Here is a 20,998-nt window from a genome sequence, read left to right as displayed (position 1 = left end):
ATTTCTCTCTGCTTTTGGTTTATGGATTGTTAAGGTAATTGGGGATTGGACTGAATATCCCCTTTTACTTCCTTTCAGTGACTTCTAATCTCATTCTATTATCTGTACCAACTGCTAAAAGCTATGGGCTATAATTATTTGATTTGAAGAAAACAAAAAAAAAAATGAACCCTGTGTGCATGGCATCTTTGGTTGCAATCTTCTACCTGCAGGCAGTCCCTCAAAAATATAAGTTACCTGCATTATAAGGTTTTCTGGGATAGTGTTGAAATTCAATCCAGGTAGAAATGGCCTGGCTTCGGTATGTGTAAAAATTCTACTCAAAAGATCATGAACCTTGGCAACTGAACTACTGCATACTTATAGAGGAAAATGTAATATAGTGTTTATCTTCTAAAAAGAAGCAATTACAAAAAAAAAAATGCAGTATCTATGTACTGGAAAAAGAATACATAAAGAGAAAATGCTTGCAGGCTGTTGGGAATCTCTAGTACTAAGTGCTGACTGCAAATGTATGCTACTGACAAAAACATTCTAAGGGAGAGAACACCTTCCACAAATGGGATAAAACTTTATTATATAAATAAATCCAAGGATGAGTGAACAGAAGAATAAAGAACTTTTGGAGGGTAAAAGAAAAATCAAATCCAAAACTTAACAGTTATTTAAAAGTGCTTGACATGTCCAAGTAAGGAGAATGGAACAGAACCCGAGCCTAGCAGCCTGAAAGTAGGTTTTGATAAAAAAGATTCAAAATTGATCTAGAGAGAATTATATTGAGTAGATGTTTTGTTTTCTAAAACAATAAAATCAGGAATTAAGCTCACTGGAAGAAGCCTGCAGGAATGTTGTGTTGCTAAACACTGATAATGATATCAATAAAGCATTTAGGAAAGATGAGTGCTTGACAGAACTAATGAAGTATTTGCATTTGAGGAGTGAGTAAGGGAATTGGGGTTGTTTAGCTTGGAGAACAGGAGGCTGAGGTGAGATCTTATTGCTCTCTACAGCTACCTGAAAGGAAGCTGCAGTGAGGAGCATGTCCATCTCTGTTCTCAGGTGACAAGTGACACGACATGAGGAAATGGTCTCAAGTTATGCCAGGGAAATTAGATTGGATATTAGGAAGAATTTCTTCATGGAGAGGGTTGTTACGCATCGGAACAAGCTGCTCCGGGAAGCAGTGGAGTCCCCATCCCTGGGGGTATTTGAGACATGACATTAAGGGCCATGGTTTAGTGATGGGACTTGGTAGGTCAGGTTGATGGTTGGACTTGATGATCTTGAAAGTCTTTTCAACCTAAGTTATTCAGTGGTTCTAGTATTAACTATAAATGAGGTCAGAGAGATTCCTATGCATGAGCTATTATTTATGGAGAATAAATGATGAACTGTCTCAACAGTGTCAGTGAAATAAAAGTTAGCTTCAGTTTATAAAAATCCATCATTTTAAATCCAAACTTGAATTTGAGATGAATAATAACAAACACTAAAGCCAAATGGTCCGTGCTTAAGTAGTATGGAAACTCATGAGCTGGTGAGTGCAACCGTTATTTATCCATGCTGCTGGGGAACAGAGGACAGCAAGTATAATGGCAATCTGAAAAGAAAATAGAAGACAGGAATAAATGATTAGTTTTTATTATAAAAGGAGTTTACTAATAGATTCTTCGGGAGTCTCTTCTGCTTAACAGGTACATAAACCATCTGGAGGAAAGTATAACCTGACGATTTGTTACTGTTACGTAACTATTCAGGACTGTCAAAACCAGAGCTCACTGTAAAGAATGGTAGAATTTCAAAACAAAAAGCTGGGATTCTTCTAACATTATAAAACCTGTATAAAACTGATTCTCAAGATTCATTTTGGAGAGTCACTGGAGACAAGTACGTATTCTGGTGGTGTGAGCCATCTGTTCAATTTTGAATGGCTGCTAAAGGATTTTTTTGGCTATAAAAGGAATTAAGAGAATTAGCTCAGACACAGGAAATTGTGTTGCAGACCTCTAAAATAAGGAGAAAGAGATCCGATCGTAGGTATCCAGGCAGTAAATTCAGATGAATGCCAGGTTTGCATTCTTAACGCAAAATGGTACTAATCGTGAAGCTGAGTGAAACTAAACTGTGCATATACCACATTGCTACAGAAGCATGACTATAGGATACAAAAAAAAGTTGAAAATTGAGTTTTTTTTTTTTTTTTTTACTGACAGTTTTATAATACAAAATATATGTGAAGTATTCAGTTTTTATTACTATTAGCTTTAAGTAACATGTCTGTAGTTTCTTCTGCCCTCGTCTGTGAGTAGTACTGAGTAAGTCGTTCAATTTTCCCAAATTCATGCTTAAAACTTATGTAATCCTTTCATTTCATCAGTAGATGCATGTGGGTGTATGGAGACTGGTTTCTAGAACATTACTTCAATAGAAATTACCCTTTATTTGTGTGCAGAAATTCTACTAAGGCATTTTTTTCCTTTTTGATTGTTTTACAAAAAGCAAGTGAGAAAGATTGTTGCTCATCAGACCATTTAAATTTTGCCCATAAACTAATTTCATTTCAAAATCTCTGCAATAATCTGTAACATGAACTTAAACATATAAGACAATTATTTATAAGTACAAAAGTACATTAGTAATGCTGGCCTTCACTTACGGATTTAGTAAAGAGATATGCTGGTATTATAGATTAGCAAACAGGGCATTTACACATTGCCTTTCCTTGGTTCTGAAGTCTGTAAAATGGAAAATTGCTTTCAGCCTTATCATTTTCACTTGCTGTGCAAGCCTGCCTGTTGTACATATTTGCATTTCCATCACCATAAAGCAAAATAATAGTCTGCAAGCACTTTACAAGCTAAACTAAAAAATGCAGGATGTTGCTGCTGCTTCTACTATTATGTAATAAACGTTTTTATTCTTTCTTTACCTGGTGAAGCCCTTCTAGTGCAGCATTTAATACACCTGATAAAACTCTTACAAAGCTCTTGTGCACTGTTGCTTTTTACATTTACTTAATGATCTAAGCATGTGAGTGGTGTGCTGTAGAAACATTAACACAAAAACCTGAGACAGATAGTTTCAAGCATCTTATCCTGTGTTCCACTAGGTTTCAGTTTAATACAGTAGACAGCTTTCTGTGTATATTGTGTGGATGCAAAATTAAAGCTGTTCCTGTGCGTGGAACTGAATCAACAGCTGCGAGAGCTAGATTACAGAAGAAAACTTGGGAAAAAGAGGAACTGTGTGGATGCAGCTCATAGTAAATGACTGCATAAGTGTTTCGTGTTCGTTAAGAATTAGGTTAGAAGTACCAGGTGTGTTAAAAATGGAGACTTATGCAGGACAGCCCTTTTTTATGACTTCGAGGCATAGACAGGGATAACTGTAAAGTTAAATGCTAAAACTGTAAAGTTAAAATTCTAACAGTCTGTGGCTGAAGGTATTTTGTTTGGCTTACATTAAATTCAGTTGACTTTTACATAAAATGTTATCTGTCCTGGTAACTATTTGAAGCAAAATGAGCAATTTTCATTTCAAATAACAGAAACAGCAAGGAGTGTGGTCCCTAACCCTTGAACAATCCTCTGGTGTTTGCTTCTTGCTTAACTTTCTGCTGCTCCAAGGTGGTCCCGAGCTACCTTGCTCACAGCATGATTTGTAATGTTCTCCTGTCAGTGACATAGGACTTAAAAAGACTGTGCACTGATATGTTAAAATCCTTTGATGCTATGTGTTTAGTGTATGATTTCACTGGGAAGATCGGTTTGGGAAATGCCTATGTGTTGAATTATTTGTGGAATAAAACCTACAAAATCAGTTTCTTTTGTTGTAGGGAGGTTGGAGCTATAATAATAAAATTAACATGATAAAACTTTATCTTGATATGGCTTGAACAAATGCAGTTTGAGGTCAGAAAGGCTTTTTTTCTGAGGTGATTTTGTTCTAAACAATAAGTGTTAAATGTTGACTAAATTTAAATGTGGTGAGATGTGTTCTTATGTCACTCAGGTTTATATCCCCCAAAAAATAGTTTATTCTTTTTTGCAGCTTCCCAAAATATATGATGAGTACAACATTCCACAGATATTAACTCTGTCATTTAAGGTTGAAGACGTCAGTGTTGCCATGACAATTTAAAATCAAAATGGTACATTTTATACAATCTATATACGTTTTTTCACAGATTTTCCAAGCAGATTTACTTTTATTAGCTTATATGGAAGTAACTTTAAATATGATTGTGTTAGAGAGAAAACAGAAGCAGCAGAAGTTCAGCACATAAATAAAAAATAGAACAAGAAAATAAGCTGAAAATCCACCTGAAAAAAATGCAGGAATATTTTGTTACCATGCTAACTGCATTTAATGGAATTTCCTGTTTCATCCCCAAATTTCAGAGGAAATATGAAGAGGAAAAGGTACACTCGGTGTATTATGTAGGTGGAATGCCCATTGATTAGGAGTTTTGTCTCTTGAGGTTAACTTCAATGACGATATTAAATTCTTCAGTAGGGCTTTCTTTCCATAGGATGTACCCAGAGAGCAAGTGATAGCCGCGGAGGGAGAGATAAGAGATGCAGCATGCTTCAGATTGAATATGGAGGCAGCCAGCACTGTATAAGACTCCAGGGGTTTTACTGTAGCAATAAGAAAAACAGAATCAGTGTAAAATTAAACTGAGAGTCAGTTCCAGTGATCTGAACAAGTGTTGGCAGAAAAATGAGGCTGACTCTGGAGTGTGTTGAATACAGATCTACAAAAGTTACTTTCAGAAGCGGCCCTATGCCAAGGTGCCTAATGGCTTCAGTAATGTTAACGCTGGAAAAATAAAAATAAAAATAACAAAAAAAAAAATGAAATGAATATTATATAATTACTTACACAATGTGATAATTAACATGAATAATAAGGGTATGCTATGGATTTCATCAGCAAATACAACATTGTAACTTTTCCATCTCAAATTATTCTCATTTATGCACAGTCAGATGCTAATCCTTTCTTGAATTCCTCTGCTGAATGGTTAGAGATCTTTTTTTCTTTTTTTTTGGGTGTCTGCCACATTTGCACATTTGCACTGTAGTAAAGCTGTCTAAATGGGAGCCCAAAGGATGCTTTTTGTGCGCTCTTGAAAGACGTTTGGATGTCTTCCCTGACTATTGCTAAATGTTTGTATATTGCAGACCTTTGTTGGCCAGGACAAGCAAAATTCTGATGCCATCTCTGTTGGTTAAACCAAAGCTGCAGCCTGGTTTTGGAAAACAGATCCCCATCAGATGGGTGATAGAAACTTGACTGTTGCATGCCGTGAGGTGTAGGATGCTGTGGTGCTAAGCATACTGAAGCTGCCTGTTTATTCTCTGGTTAATTGTTGCTTGCCAAAGGCGAAGTTGAAAAATAGAGGGCACATATGAAAGAAGGATGTGTCAGATGAGCCCAGAACTAAAAAGTGAAATGGGAAAGAGAAGGCAAGGAACTGAGAAGATGCTGCCTTGGATGTGGGTGTTGAGTCAGCTCTTGTTATTGTCCACTGTCTGGTAGGAACTATGACTTCAGGTACATCATCTTTATAGATGTCTGAACTTCTTATGTAAACTTTGGGCTGTTCAGAGATGTAAGTAAGACATCCAAACTTAGAAGTGATACATAGGTGACTGCCTATTTTGCTGTGCAGCACCTGATATACAGTGTGCGTAGCAACAAGCGTGGCCAGGGAACTAACTGCACAACTTCCAGAATGCAGTGCCTTCCACGTCTAACAGGTGTGATACCTCACCTGATGCAGCACAGGGGCTTTCCAGCAACTCTAATACAGCAGCACAGTTTCTTCTTTGGATTTGTACTAGCTTTCTCTTTTGTACTGAAGAAGATATTTATGAAATAAATCAGTTTTTATTCCTTGCTTCCATTCTAGCATATTTTGAGAACTCTCTTGTTGTTCTTTCAATTCCCTAGTACCTTGTTCAGAGAGATTTCATTATAACTAAATCATGCAATTGGCAAAACATACTGGACACCTTATTGGAAAAGCAAGAGTATAAATTTTTGGAAAGAGAATTTCCATTTTCTTCCTGAATAACTTATTTGAAAAGAAAAGCTAATGTTTAGAGTAGTAATTGAAGAGTACTATCTAGTTTGGTGTAACAGCAGCTGCATTTTGTTGCATTTCAGTGCTGACACATGGGTGCTTGGCATCTGTAGCACTTGAGGGAAGATGATATTTAAGGATTGATGCCCTCAGAGGCCTTTTAACTGCTACTGACAAAGAATGTGTTAATGATGTTCATTGCTACTATTCCAGTATTGCAGAGTCTTGCAGACTATTTATTTTTTTTTTTTTATAAAGGCAGCAAAAACATTGCTGAATAGATTAACTGACATAAACTTGTAGTATATCTTATTTCAGTAGGAATACACAGTTCTTGCTGGATAATATTTGTGCTTGTCTTTAGGTTTCTGAACTTCCTGAAGTATTTTCAGGTATGTTGTAGGGACATTGTGATAATAGGGAATTTGCAAAGAAAATGTTATTCCTTTCATGACGGTTGTTTTTAAAAGCAAATGTATGTCCCATTTTAACTTTATTTTAAAGTCATCCAAAGGATGTGAAAAACATGACGAGAAACAAAGATTCAGGGACAGGCTGACCATCTGTAACTGGGTCTCTTTGTCTCAAAACTGCGGTATAATGGCAGCGTACATTGGTGTGCTAGATTTATTACTTGAATAAAGGTCTTGTAAACTTGTTAAATGTGTGAAAATGGGGAAAAAGTAATAGGCCCTTATTTTTCCAGTTCCCCCTTGCCTGTTCTTCAGCAAGGGAAAGTATATATAGTGCTTGAGGAGCGTACACCTGCATGGTTGTTATTAGTGGCTAGGCTTTTTTATTGCACAAGCAAGTTGAAATAACTTTCTTCTTAGATCTTGTTTATTTCAAGCACTTATTTAATGTCTGAAACTGGGGTGTTGGTTTCTTGAACTGCCTTACAGTCTTTTGTGTCTTCTGTTATTGCAGTGGGATCTGTAGTGATATTTCAGTGTGTGCCCTGGAAGCTGCCAACCATACCCAGGGGTGCAGCAGGTCCAGCACTGCCAGCTGGGAGAGGGAAGGGATTGTCCTGCTCTGCTCTGTGCTCAGCACTGCCAGCTGGGAGAGGGAAGGGATTGTCCTGCTCTGCTCTGTGCTGGTGGGGCCTCACCTCGAGTACTGTGTGCAGTTCTGGGCAACACAATATAAGAAAGACATAAAACTATTAAGAGAGTTACTCTACTAAAGGAGAGCTACAAAGATGGCGAAGGGTCTAGAGAGCAAGATGTAGGAGCAGCTTCTGAGGCCCCTTGGTTTGCTCAGCCCAGAGCAGAGCAGGCTGAGGGGAGGCCTCATGGCGGCCTGCAGCTCCCTCACGAAGGGAGCGGAGGGGCAGGCGCTGAGCTCTGCTCTCTGGGGACAGCGACAGGACCCAAGGGAACGGCATGGAGCTGGGACAGGGGAGGGTCAGGCTGGGGGTTAGGGAAAGGGTCTGCACCCAGAGGGTGCTCGGGCACTGGGACAGGCTGCCCAGGGCAGTGGTCATGGCACCAAGCCTGCTGGAGTTCAAGAAGCGTTTGGACAGTGTCTCAGACACATGGTCTGACTTTTTGGGTGGTCCTTTGGGGACCCAGGAGTTGGACTTGATGATCTTTGTGTGGGTCCCTTACAACTTGGGATATTCTATGATTCAGTATCTTGTTTGTTGCTAGAAGTGATCCAAACCTGATCTGTGCATACTCTTTATATCCCTTTCCTGTGGCTTCTATTGCCAAAATGCTGCATTGCTACCTACCTTTGTATTGTTCCCTTATTACTCTGAAGTAGTCTTGTGTCTATGCTATTGAGTTCCTTGACTTTGCTTAATCCAATTCTGTTGAACAAAATGTCACATCTTAAACCAGAATTGCATTTTCCAGATTTAGTTTTATAATTTTTATTATTCAATTCAGTTAAAATATCAGTTGGAAGGTGGCTCTTAATATATAACCGTATAACTTTATCTGTTTAGTATTATATAATTAACTCAGTTGTTTGGTACTGAAAGTACTGAGCCTTTTCAAAAGAAATTGTTGATCTGTTTTAGGGAACTTCATTCAGTATTCAGGAAAAGTAAGAGCTGTTGTCTGTGTTTTGGGGTGGAAAACTACCTATCTACCCTCCAAAATAGTGTTCCCCCCTCCTTTTTTTTTTTTCTTTTTGTCTTATGTTATCTAAACAGACTACTCCTGGGATATACATAGGATTTTCTTTTATTAGGAAAACTTTTCACTTATGGCAGTTGGTTTTAATATTGCTGTTGTCTTAAATGGTGGCTACATTTGAACATTAAACAAGGCAGACCACTCCGAGCACCATATGTTCTTTGTATAAGAAAATTGAATGAAGCAGGCAAATTATGTGAAATAAATCGCACATATATAAATCAACAGTCCATCGTGACAGGATTTTTGTAGGTTACAAAGGAGACGGTTCCAGAGGGTCTGTAACTCAGAGGGTTAGTTTGCTGAATCATTGTTATTTAGCTTTATAGTCTAGATATCAAACATTTAACTTAATGTTGTTCGATTGGATTTAATAACTGTTTCTGTAATGAGATGAAATGCCTGTAACCAAAATATCTGAGAGACTGTATTTGAAGAGAAGCCCCTTAGATCAGACCTCAGCAAGTAAGAAAACTGTAACGACACCCTTGACACTAGACCTTTTTGAATCTTTTGAATGTTCACAATATGTATCTGTAGGTTCAGGAGCCCTTTATACCCAAAGGAAGAGATATTTAGCAAGTTGACTACAAAGAATTTTTTCTGTGTGCGCGCTAGATATTAATATTTTACTTCAAAATATCAAATGTAAAGTCTTTAATTTTCAAACCTGCTCTTTGTGGGAAAACATACAACTTTATTGTCTCTGCAGGCAGAATAAGCTTCAGCTAGTCTAAGTATATCTAGTGAACAACGTCATTCATGTCAATGTTATTTTCCGTGCGAGGACAGTACTTCAGGTCTTGAAAAGGAGGAGAAAATGGATGTACAGGTCTTCAGTTATTCTCTGGGTAGATGTTTCTAACTGCTTTAAGAGAGTTTTCAGGAGGTTCTGTTTCATTATCTTGACAAAGACATGTCATTTACACAGTCACAGAAAGCGATCTACCTATTGAATAAAATGTCTTCAGTTACCTCTAGCAAAGGACTAATGCTACCCCAGTCTGTATTTTAATATGTATTAGGATTTGTTGCAAAGACACCTTCGCTGTTTCTTGAAGGAAATGCTATAGCTAATTCTTGAAGGAAAGCTACTCATACATAAATCTGCCAGTGCTCTGAAGGTCCAGCACCTCCAGCATCAAGAGATCTATATAATGTGTTGGTTTTTTTTCCCCTGTCATTTTGATAAGGAAATTACTGAAACTATTCAAGGTAAAATTGCAGTCAGGTATAGCATAAAAGTATCACAGCATAAGGACTTTGTTTAGTGAGGAAAAACTTGGAAAAATTATTTTGAAAGCTTTTTACCTTTGCTTTAGTTATGTTGAATGTTTAGGCTATTACTGGCACATTATTTTAAAGGTACACAGAGTAGCCAGAAAAGTAAGTGGATAAATACTTTCCTAAATCCTTTACAGTCTTGGTAATCAAGACTTGTTAAGTCTTCATTTAGGCAAGACAACATGGGATTTATTTGTCACCAAAGATTGATAAAGACTAATGTTATAAGCACATCTACATGTGTGTGTTGAGTGGTGAAGCTTAGTGAAATCTTCTGTCATTTAAGTTTGTCCTGTGACCCACATACATGCTTTTCTGCCCTCCTCTCCTTTCCATTCACTGTCTCTTGCTGCTGTCACCCTGTCATCGCCTCCAGTTCCTAGCTACAGACTCCATTCCTTCAAAGTCTAGGTGAGACACAGCCGTTTTGTCTGGGTTTCCATTTAATAAAGATCCTGTAAGATACCATTGACCCTTAAGCACATCTTTGTAACAAATACTAAATATTTTCAGAGCTTCCTTTTAAACGTATGGTGTTTAACTAAAGTGTAACAATTAGTAAACAAACGTTCAAAAATGTGAATTATTCAGCCTTGTTTCTGGTGATGTTGTGTTGGTTATGCCTATCTAGCAACAGGTACTTTCAAGAAAGACTTTTCTTCACAAAATGGCTTAGTATTGTTCACTTGAGAAGAACAATTGTTGGCATGTTTCCACAGAGTATGAATAGGAGGCGCAGAGTTATAGTGTAGCTATTCTACAACAGATGATTTAATGGGCAGTGATAGTTGTAATAGGAGAGGAGGAGGAGGAAAGGAAAGACTGAAATAAGATGTATGATATATGTGATGAAGAAAAAATTGTGCATCTATTTAAAGCTGGAGTTATGTCAGGGTAATGTTGAAATACCTAGCCCCTAACTTGAGATGGAATATAGTAATATATTCCTCTCACTGCTGTCACACATCTATACTTTAATATCTATGCTGTCTGAGATTGTGTCTGACTGCTCTCAGGAGACGTATCTGATAACAGCATGTTTTGCAGGTGCTGAATGGAATGCAGCAGTGCTACTGCTGCTACATACTTTATCATTTTCTCAGTAAAGGACGTTCCTAAGAGCTGTTTTTTTTTTTTTTTTTTTTTTTTTCCTTGCCTATTTGTATAAAAATGCATTTTTTTGTGTGTATCTTTTCAGCTGATGGAAAAAACTGACAGAGAGTACTACACTCTGGATGATATGTTTGTTTCCAAAGCAGCAAAAAGAGCACGCAGTGGGGAAGAGGAAGAAATACAAAGGAGAAAAGCAATACGTGAGCACCAACTGCTTGCTGCACGCATGGAAAAGTGCCCGTACTGCTTTGATAGCAGTGAACTTTCTAAACATCTTATTATTGCAATTGGTACCAAGGTAAGAAAATAGTAATTTAGCACAAAAGTAAAAACAAAAAAGAAATAAAAGAAGGCAGTGTTAATGGTAGAGTGCCTAAGTTTAAGAACACAATTGCTGCTTTGGAATGTTTTATTGTTCTTCATCTTATTCTCCCAGACCTTCCTATTGATTTCAAGAATTTCTTGAGGGTTGGGGACAGAAGGATACAAGTCTGTCATGAATTAGAAAGCTAGTCTTTGATATCAGAACTTCTGATTTGTGGAAGACAGATGCAATAATGAAAGATTGGAGTGCAGAGATCAGACTGTAGGTGGTTTTGTGAAAGACTAAATCACACTGCACTGGAGGAAATTTGAACTGGTTATGAACTGTATCTCAATGATGTCAAAGACAACTAAGTGGAGAATTCCATTCTTAAGCCTAAAATCCTTTGAAATGAAGAAAAGTTTGGTACAGTGAACCTTCTTGTTTCTGTTAATGCTTTTAAAATATGTATAAATATTCGGATTTATAACATCTGAAATGCTTTAATATAGGCTTTTTCTGATCATTATGCAAGGTTGTCGTTTATTATCGATATTTTTCATTTGATTTTCATTTTTATAAACTTTTTATAGACCAAGGAATTAAATGCACATGCATATACCTACACGTATGTATGGATCTGTATGTATATATACATATCTGTATGTACATATATATATATAAAAGATATATTAAAAAAAAAAAGCATGTGTATTCTAATGGACAAAACCAGTGTGATTTCATAATAAACTGGTTCATAACTGGTTGGTCTCTTAGCCTGATATTACTGACTTTTCAGTGGAGCTGCTGTCTGGATACTGCTACTTCATTGGAGCTACTGATGGATAATGCCAACTGTCACAATCACAGAATGGTTTAGGTTGGAAGGTACCTCTGGAGGTCACCTGGTCCAACCTCCCTGCTCATGCAAGGCCACCAAGAGCAGCTTGCCCAAAACAAACTTCAGCACAAGAAAAAAAAAATCATTTTTTCCCACTTGCTTAGGCTTTTACTGAATGTGGTTCAGTAGTTGGGACTCTTTACCAGGGAGTGCAGTGGCAGTACAAGGAGTAATGGCTTAAAACTAAAAGAGGAGAGATTTAGATTAGATATTTGGAAGAAATTTCTTTATTCAGCAGGTGTAAAGGCTAGATTGCCCAGAGAAGCTGTGGATGCCCCATCCCTGGAGGTGTTCAAGGCCAGGCTGGATGGGGCTTTGAGCAATCTGGTCTGGTGGGCGGTGTCCCTGCCCATGGCAGGGGGTTGGAACCAGGTGGTCTTGAAGGTCCCTTCCAGTGCAAACCATTCTATGGTTCTGTGTTTTTCAGTCAAGTTCATTAGCTATTGAAGAGTTAGGTAAATAACAGAGAGAAAGCTGAATTGGTTTAAAGTCCTTGCTGTAAATACCTTGCTGTAAGTAGAAGTTAATGGCTTCTATTGGTTTGAAATCTATTAGATAATGTAATTCTTAGCCATAGCGACAGGAAGGTTTTTAACACTAGAAGGATAGGCACTTCAGTTTTTGTTTACTCTTTGTAGGTATACTTGTCTCTACCGAGCAACGAGTCCCTTACTGAAGGACACTGCCTGATAGCCCCCTTACAGCACCATACTGCAGCCACACTTTTGGATGAAGAAATCTGGGAAGAAATCCAGGTTAGCTGAGATACCTTCTCATGTTTTAACGGTTTTGTTATAAAATGTTGTTTTGAATAATATTGTACTTGTCATGTGTAACTGCGTAATTTCAGCTTGTCAGCTCTTTTTGGTTCTACTAAGGGGCAGAGCATTCTTGCACTGTGGTTGGAAATTAGTGGTCAAAACTTGGTAAAGGGAAACACAGGGTAAACACTGAAGAAACATTCCCATTAAAAGCTCTAGAAAAATGTTGCCTAAGAAAGTTGCAGAGCTTCTGTCCTTGGAGGTCTTTGGAAGCAGGCTAGAGGAACATATTAAGAACAACATAGGTACAGCTGATCCCTTACAGAAAGTGGAATAACTGTCTTAAGAAAGGTTGTCGGGACGGAAAGATCACTTATAATAAAAGAATGGCTAAAGATGTGTTGTTTACATGAAATTTTTTAAGCTAATCTGGTTTTGTGGTGGATAGCAAGACAGAACTATTTTCATCCTTCTTCATATAAGTCAGGTCCCTGTTAGAATCCAATTTCCTACTTTTTTTGAAAAGAATTATTAGAATAAAGTGCCATGCACAGTGGGTCATGCTTTCCAACTGTCATATGAAGACATTTTGAAGGTTTTGAGTTTTGTTTTCCTTGGAAAATGAAAATCAAGGGAGAAATGTAACAAACTTAACGCCTAAAAGATTGACAAGGATCAGTCTCTCTCCCAGCCCCACCTTTATGATTATTACAAGGGAAAAATAACTTACAACCTGTGTTTTACATCAAAATACTGGAGACTAGTTCAGACTATGGAAAAAGGTCATTGCTTGCACAGTTGCTTAGATTTAAAAACAGGTTAATCCCTGAGTTTGAAATGGTTTAAGTAACTTTGATCTTGCCTCAAGCCTGGCAGATGGATTCTCGTACTTTCCGTGGTTGCTCCCAGCATTGATTCGCATGGCTGGTGTAATTTTTATGCAGTGTTGCTTTGTTAATTATGCTCCTCCCAAGCAGGAACGAAAAGAACTTTTTCATAGGACAGAAATGACTTAGAAAGTTGTATAAGAAGCAAATAAGTGTGATGAGTAGGATCAGGAGTTAAAACAGAGCACTGGAGAGAAGAGAGAACTATATTTATCCTGTATCCTTTATTTATTCTGCTGGCTTTTAACTAAGTAGGGGTGTAGACGAAACAGTTATAAGTAAAAGATGACCACTTTCCTAAGTGTATATGAGAAGGAAAATAGGATAAAGAAAAGATGAGCAAATGCAGTTTCTGTATTCAACCCATGACTTTTCCTTGCTAGAAAATGCAGCTCATTGGTAAACCCACCAATGCTGTGAATGTAATAATTTTCAGTTTAAACGTTTATTTGTAGGAAAGTACTTAGGGGGTGATGGACACGATATTTTTCAGCTCCTGTGTAATTCAGTAGAAGGAGTCTGGAAGGCTTCCACAGGAGTATAAACATACACTTAGTCACTGGCTAAGCTAACTTAATGATGCCAGAGCCATATCTGATGTTGCGGTTGAGGGAAAAAAACATCTCTGTTACACTGGATTGAGCACATGTTTTAGCTAACTATTTTTGCTGGGATTTTTTTCAAGATGTGTTCAAATAAAGCAGGAAAGGTTCATTTATACTGTTTGGCTTCTGGCACTTGAATTTAACATGATTCATGTTTTAGACTTTTATGCGCTTCACTTGCCAAAGTAAATACACATGTAATTTTTTAGTATGAAAAGATATAAATCTGCATGTTCAGTTGCTTGAACAGTGGCATGTATCAACATCTTCTGCATCTGAACATAGGCCATGCCCTCTTGTTTGCTCTTACGAGCAGCTTTGTCCTTTCCAATGCTGATTACAGTTGGTATTTTGGCCCACTCAGAATTTGGAGGAAAAGTGCAATGCATTTAGAAACAAGAAACTGCAGTCTGGGAAATGTTAGCTAACATCTGTAGGTATTCCAGGCTTTTCAGTGGATCTGTATTTCACTTGTTATTGCAGGGTAGCAACTTTAAGTAGTAATAATTCTCAACTTTTGGTTTAATGTTTCTCTTATCTCACCACAGCTACCTGCTTTGGTGCATTTCAGCAGTACAGTTCTGGGAGGTGGAGGGGGGAGAAGATAGCAAACTCATAGTTTGGTTACCTGTCTCTGTGTCCATTAAGGTCCCTTATCTGTCATGGCATAGTGATCTGTTCACTAGGCACAGTGATCTGTTTAGTAGGAAGTATCTTCCAGCTGTGTTTCATTGATTGTTATGGGGGGAAGGTGTAGCACTATTTTGTCACAGGGTGGAACAACTTAGTTACAAGGAAGAATTCAGGGCACATGTGTCTGATTTGGAGAGCTTAAATACTTGGTTAAGAAGCAGAGATTTGATCAAGTTTCTTATACTTTTGGTTTATTATACTGTGGAAGATGACAAAGGGGTGGGGAGAAGAGACCTCAACTTCTAGTTCTGTTGTGGTAATGATTTGTGGTAGTGGCTCGTTTTCCATCTCTTATTGTAGTACTTGATATATTTATGAATGCCTTCATTTGCTTATGTTTGATTTGTCAACTTTCCAATTGCATCAAAATAGGAAATCTTAAACCTCAGATGGGGTTAGCCTTTTAATTGTGGTGTTTGTACTTCTAAGCGTTGTTACTTATCAAGAATGAAAAAAAAATCAATGCGAAAAGGTTAATTTATGACTTACATAAGTAATGGACCTGTGGTACTTGTGGTCTATGAAGCACACAGTTTCTGTGAATTCCTGGCTTACAGTATGGGAGTGGTTAAGGAGTGGGTGTAATACAAGGGCCTTCATTTAAAACAGCAGTTTTCAGGATGTTAACTTGAGACTCTTTCTGAAACATCCACCCTGTCACAAAGTCAAAACCTTTTATGCATTTGAAAATGAGTCTGAGTGGGTCTCTGAAATCATCTATTGTACTCAGTAATTTAGTTCTGCAACTACACTGCAAGCTGTACCATTATGCTCTTGTATCTCTTAGATGCAAATACCAACTGCCCAGAGTCTGGGAGCAGCAAGATCAGGCTGCTCCGCAGGGAAGGTGACGGGTGGCAGGTGAGATGGGGTGGAAGGTGACAGCAAGCTGGGGGAGCATCTCCTCACTGCCATGATGGTGGACGGGGTCAGCCACAGCCAGTGATGGCCAGACATCTGCAGTGATGAGTGAGGTTCAGGAGCAAGTCAGGAACGATGGCAGCTGGGTGCACAGCTAGGCACAGGCATCCCTGAAACTTTGCTCAGGCAAGGACTGAAGCGAGGGCCTGAGCTGGGGGCTGTTTTCCTAGACTTCCTATGTTTGTGCCATAACAAATGTAGTTCTTATTAAATTGTTGAAGAATACAGGATTTTCCTACTATGATTGCTGCTGTTCCATTTTATTATTGATTTCTAAGGATATATATATATACATGTGTGTATATATATACACGTGTATATACATGTATATATATATATACATGTATATATATATATATGTAAGTAAAATAATATGTCTGAAAGTTTGAAAACCTAATTCAAATTATACATTCTTTTTCTTTAAACAGATGTTCAGAACAGCTTTGGTGAAAATGTTTGAAGCAAGAGACTTGGACTGTGTCTTCATAGAAACAAATATGAGTATGAAGAAACGATATCACATGGTGTACGAATGCATTCCTCTTCCAAGAGAAGTAGGAGATACGGCTCCAATCTACTTTAAGGTATATGAAAATTTTATTTCTTAGAGGTCATTTGAATGTGTTTATCATAATTCATCTATTTTTGAAAAACTATTTTTGATATACAAGTATATCAAAAAGATGGATTTATTATTGATGAAGAAATATTCCTTGATCTTAAAACAAATCCTGTGAGGTGATTCTGTTTTTCAAGTAGTCAGTGGAAGAGCTGTATGTCACGCTTGCCTCAAGTCTGACTGCACTGACTAGTTCTGGAAACAGATGAGAGATTCATAGTTTATTGAAGAGCTGTAAGGATTGCAATACTCTTCGCTTAAGTCCTTTAGTATAAATTTGAAAAACCATGCATGTACCTTGGGACATATAAAATAAGAAAATAATAATCTACTGATCTAACAAATATCATTACATCATCTTCATTTTATTTCAGTAGGCCAAATTTTCACGTGTCCTAGGTTTCTGTTGAGCATTAGATAGCATGATAAATATTTCTCCTATAGGTTTTCTGGTCTCTTTCAACTAACCCTGTAAGGAAAATGTCATTGATGCTTCTACAAGGCCTTTTGACTTTCAGAAACTGGATTGTGATTTGCCTTTATTCGATTTAGTATCTGAAAAAACTTTTATAAGGGTAAATATGGCTGGGTGCACACACACATTAATATTTATAAGTAAATTATTTTATTTGTTCTTTGAAAAATTATTTGTGTTTTCTGGAAATAAGTAATGTGATTGTTTTTTGATGAAGTGGAACAGTTAGTGTGACAAATAGCAATGCAGTAACTTTTACCACGTTTGAAATCATTGGTTATGCTTTAAGTGCTAGTAAAACTTGTGTTTTCTCGGAATACAAAGAGAAAGATGTAAGTACAAGCTTATACCATTAAAATATACAGTAAATGAAAATTAAAAGGTACCTATGCTATACCCACTTCTATACTATGGAAGATACGGAGGCAGCTTTATAAGTATTTGGGTGCAATCAGGCTTCTGATCTGGATTTTTCTCTTAAAGGAAAGGGTGAAAAAAATGCTAATATAGTGTAATAAAATCACAGTGGGTTTAACATGAGCTTAGTAAAAAGAAAGTGTGACCTTTTAGTCCCTAATAATTTGAAAGTTTCTTGTTAAAGATAATTTGTGTCAGGCAAAAGATAAATTTCAGGAAAAAAAAAAGAGGAATAGAATTAAGAGAGTTTAAGGATATTAAACGATACTTCTATCAAGTACGTAAGTTCTTGAAATCAGGAAGGTTGCCAAAATTGAAGTTACTTTGTTAAGAAATAATTGGTACTTGCAGTGCAAAGTACTTACAATTCACTTTACTCCATTGAAAAGTTAATACTTTGCTTGCTGTATGAAGGGACTATTCTCACATTTGGATAAAAATGATTTTACAGAAAGCTATAATGGAGTCTGATGAAGAGTGGTCCATGAACAAGAAGTTAATTGATCTTTCTTCAAAAGATATTCGGAAATCTGTAAGTAATGAAATGTATTGAACACTGAATTTCTCAGCAAATTATTTTCGTCTATTTTGGTTATTAACTGTTTCAAAGAGAGAAGAAAGGGAAAACAATTAAATTAGTGGATCAGGAGATGGCATAGTCGTGATGAGAATTAAAGAGTCTGACTGAACTCCTAATTGACATTAAAAAAGATTCCCATTTATTTCAACAACAGATGGACTGAGCTGCAAGCATTGGTTGAGAACAAAGCTGGCATGCTGAGGCCATGCACCAGCATAATTTTCTTGATTAACTTTAAGAATTAGGATAGATCAAAAGGCTTGCAAATTACTGTCCAGAAAAAAATACGGTGTCTCTTTTGCATTGACCTGGAACAGCCTTTTCTGTTGCTAAATTTATGAAGTGAAGATATAAATAGTATTATAAATCTTTATTTTTAAAAGAAAGGAACAGTACTACGTCTGTCTCCTGGATACCAAATGGAAACATCTTTGTATACAAATCTTAAAGGAATAATCCTGAAAATTTTAGGTTCAAAGATTAGTTCATCTTTTTAATAGGAAAGTGAATGCTGTTTGGTGCATAGCTTTTACCATGTATAGTTTACTACTGTGTAGTAATAATACCTAATTTCTGAAACTATCTTTTAGTAAATATAGTGATTTTATGCTAAAACATCCTTGTGAAGGAGAAAGAAGAGGAGGTGAGTTTTAATAGTGGGACATGAAGCCTAATACAACAGTGAGAAATTAAATGCAGAAGAGGTTGGGTGGCTGCACAGTATGAGAGGCTTTATATATTGTGAGGACTCGGCTGGAAAATTCGGCTCTGGTTCTAAGACAGTTATAGAGGAGGAGAGTGTAGGTTAGAGAACTTAACTAAATAAAGTGGTTTAGGGTTTGGGTAGCCTAAGAAATAAAAGACTGAAAGGGGATGGAATAGGCTACCCAGGGAAGTGGTTGAGTCACCATCCCTGGAGGTCTTTAAAAGGTGTTTAGATGTAGAGCTTAGGGATATGGTTTAGTTGGAGGACTTGTTAGTGTTAAGTCAGAGGTTGGACTAAGTGATCTTTGAGGTCTCTTCCAACCGAGATGATTCTGTGATATGATGGTTTCCTGTATATAGGAGCTTGTTTTAAGGATGATAATGCATAGCTGTTCGCTTTCACTAGCTCTATTAGGTGCAGACAAGAAAGAATTCAGTTGATTTGAAGCAAAGACTTAGGGAAGATGCAGGGTGAATGAAAACAGAAAACAGAACAGGCACAAAAATAGACACGGTTGAGACATCTAATGGGCTAATTGTGTGCAGAAATTGGGACTAGTGTCCAGAGGCAGAACCCTAGTACATGAGCCTAAGCAGCCAACCCTTGCACAGCATCAAACCCTGCTCTGTTTCTTACTCTCCTCCTTGGGCTGGGAAGGGACACAGCTGGGACAGCTGACCTGGCAGCAAGCACTATTCAGCAACAGCTAAAATGCTGGTTTGTTATCAGTGTTTTCCTAGTCACTAGTCCAAAGCACAGCTCCAGATGGGCTGCTCTGAAGAAGAAAATGAACTCCATCCACAAGTAATATAAGGAACGTTGCTTGTCGAAATTGCAGTTATTTGGGTTGTAGCAGAGGAGGTGCTTGTGTTTGAGGCTTTTTAAGTCTTATCTATACAGGAACATCTCCAACAATTAAGAGTGGAAAATAACCGAGCGAATTATGAAATTATCCAATTTGGCAGGTTAATCATGACTTATAGTCACATAGTGGGATTTTCCAGTAACCTATTCTCTGTAGAGGCGTTTTCCTTCCTCCCCCTTCACCCAGAGTATCAATATTTCCTGTGGGTAAATTTTTATTCTTACCATAAATCACCTGATCTTTAATAAATGTAGCTTGCTGGTAACGGTCTTAAAATTTCTACTCATCCCATATAATGCAGAGCTGTGAAGTCAGGATGACATTTGCTTGGTGTGCATGCTGCTGTCTGGCTCTTCTCTTGTGTCTGTCCCTCACAGTCTCTTACCTGATATTCAGAGGTGTCCTCTGTAGATGTCCTCTGTTCTGCCACCTGGCAAACTGTTACTTCTGGTTTTGGTGTCTTTTTATCAAGTTAACGTGTATTTTCTTTCCCCATACCTGTTGGTTTTACTGTTACTCGGTAGCAGTTTTATACTACACATACGTGTAGTATACAGAAACTACGGAAGTAGTTTTAAATAAAATGTCATACTGCCAACTGTAAAACCACTTTCAAATTCAGGAAGTTGTGGGGAGATGAATTAAATGCCTACAGTCTGTTAAACATCTAAAAATACATTTTTTTGTGTATAGGTTCCTAAAGGATTGCCATACTTCTCAGTGGACTTTGGCCTTCAAGGAGGATTTGCTCATGTCATTGAAGATCAACACAAGTTCCCTCATTACTTTGGAAAGGTATTGTTGTGTAAAAGATCGATTTACCAACTACACTCTGTTGTGTAAATTTTAAGTAATTAAACCAGTTGCTGCCAGAACAGTCACTTTGATGTACCTTATCACAGTTCGTTGCTTATCTCTTCATGGTGAGTCATTATAACTCAGCTTGTGAATAAAGAAATAGTTGATTTCTTCACTGGTTGGTCTTCAGACTTATAGATCCATTTTTATTTTGAATCAATAGGGACTCTGGAGATTTGACATGTAGTCTGATAGATGGAAAATACTTGCAGCTGTTTAAGAAGGAAAAAAGATTGGTTTTTAATGGCAGTGGTGTCCTCATATAGGTACACTGACTCCTGCTTGAATAAAATAGGGCACATACACACACAGGCTCGCAGACAACTCCTGTGGTAATACCTGTGTGGTTAAATTACCCCATGTGGAATAGAGGGTATATGCAGGAAGTGCTGCAATAAAATCTTCCTTTTCTTATTCTGTCACAGTGATCAATTATTAAAAGAGTCAATAGTGCAAAAATATTAAGAGGGATTGGGGAATGATATAACTTGCTTGAATTAAGATGGGTAGCTTTTTTTCTCAACTTCCCTCTTTTAGTCACAAATGTTCCATCAACAATTTTGCAATGTTAGGACATTTATGCTGTGTGTTGCTGTGTTGTTGTACTTAAAAGAATTTTGCTGAGGCAATCATCTAGCAAACTACATTTGTAATTTGGAATTGGTATATTTTTCAGAATTTCCAGTTTTTATAACTAGCTCTCAGTAAAAAACATTGACAAGTGATTTCATAATTGGGGAAAAAAACTATTATATTTTGTATTAAAATAGCATT

The 20,998-nt window shown here is 37.2% G+C and overlaps 1 protein-coding gene and 1 long non-coding RNA gene across 3 annotated transcripts in view; one reads left to right on the top strand and one right to left on the bottom strand.

Moving 5' to 3' along the window:
* Window positions 1–20,998, top strand: part of CWF19L2 (CWF19 like cell cycle control factor 2) — a 69,480-nt gene that overhangs the window by 47,868 nt on the left and 614 nt on the right. Inside the window, exons 13-17 of the mRNA XM_084507037.1 lie at window positions 10,718–10,930; window positions 12,476–12,592; window positions 16,133–16,288; window positions 17,667–17,747; window positions 20,060–20,161. Coding sequence (XP_084363163.1) covers window positions 10,718–10,930; window positions 12,476–12,592; window positions 16,133–16,288; window positions 17,667–17,747; window positions 20,060–20,161 — 669 coding nt within the window. The remainder of the gene's footprint in view (window positions 1–10,717; window positions 10,931–12,475; window positions 12,593–16,132; window positions 16,289–17,666; window positions 17,748–20,059; window positions 20,162–20,998) is intronic.
* Window positions 552–20,161, bottom strand: LOC311430461. 2 transcript variants are annotated; one of them, XR_014688804.1, is made up of 3 exons: window positions 19,752–20,161; window positions 4,352–4,640; window positions 552–1,600 (listed from the first exon to the last, which is right to left on the bottom strand). It is a non-coding gene; the product is annotated as an uncharacterized lncRNA (long non-coding RNA). The 2 variants fall into 2 exon arrangements; XR_014688805.1 differs by lacking the exon at window positions 552–1,600 and having other exon boundaries at window positions 4,102–4,640; window positions 19,591–20,161.

This window comes from Aythya ferina (assembly GCF_964211825.1).
Source record: "Aythya ferina genome assembly, chromosome: 1".
In the NCBI taxonomy this organism is placed as follows: domain Eukaryota; kingdom Metazoa; phylum Chordata; class Aves; order Anseriformes; family Anatidae; genus Aythya; species Aythya ferina.
The sequence above is the reverse complement of the archived record's forward strand: the minus strand, read 5'-3'. Positions and strand labels throughout refer to the sequence as shown.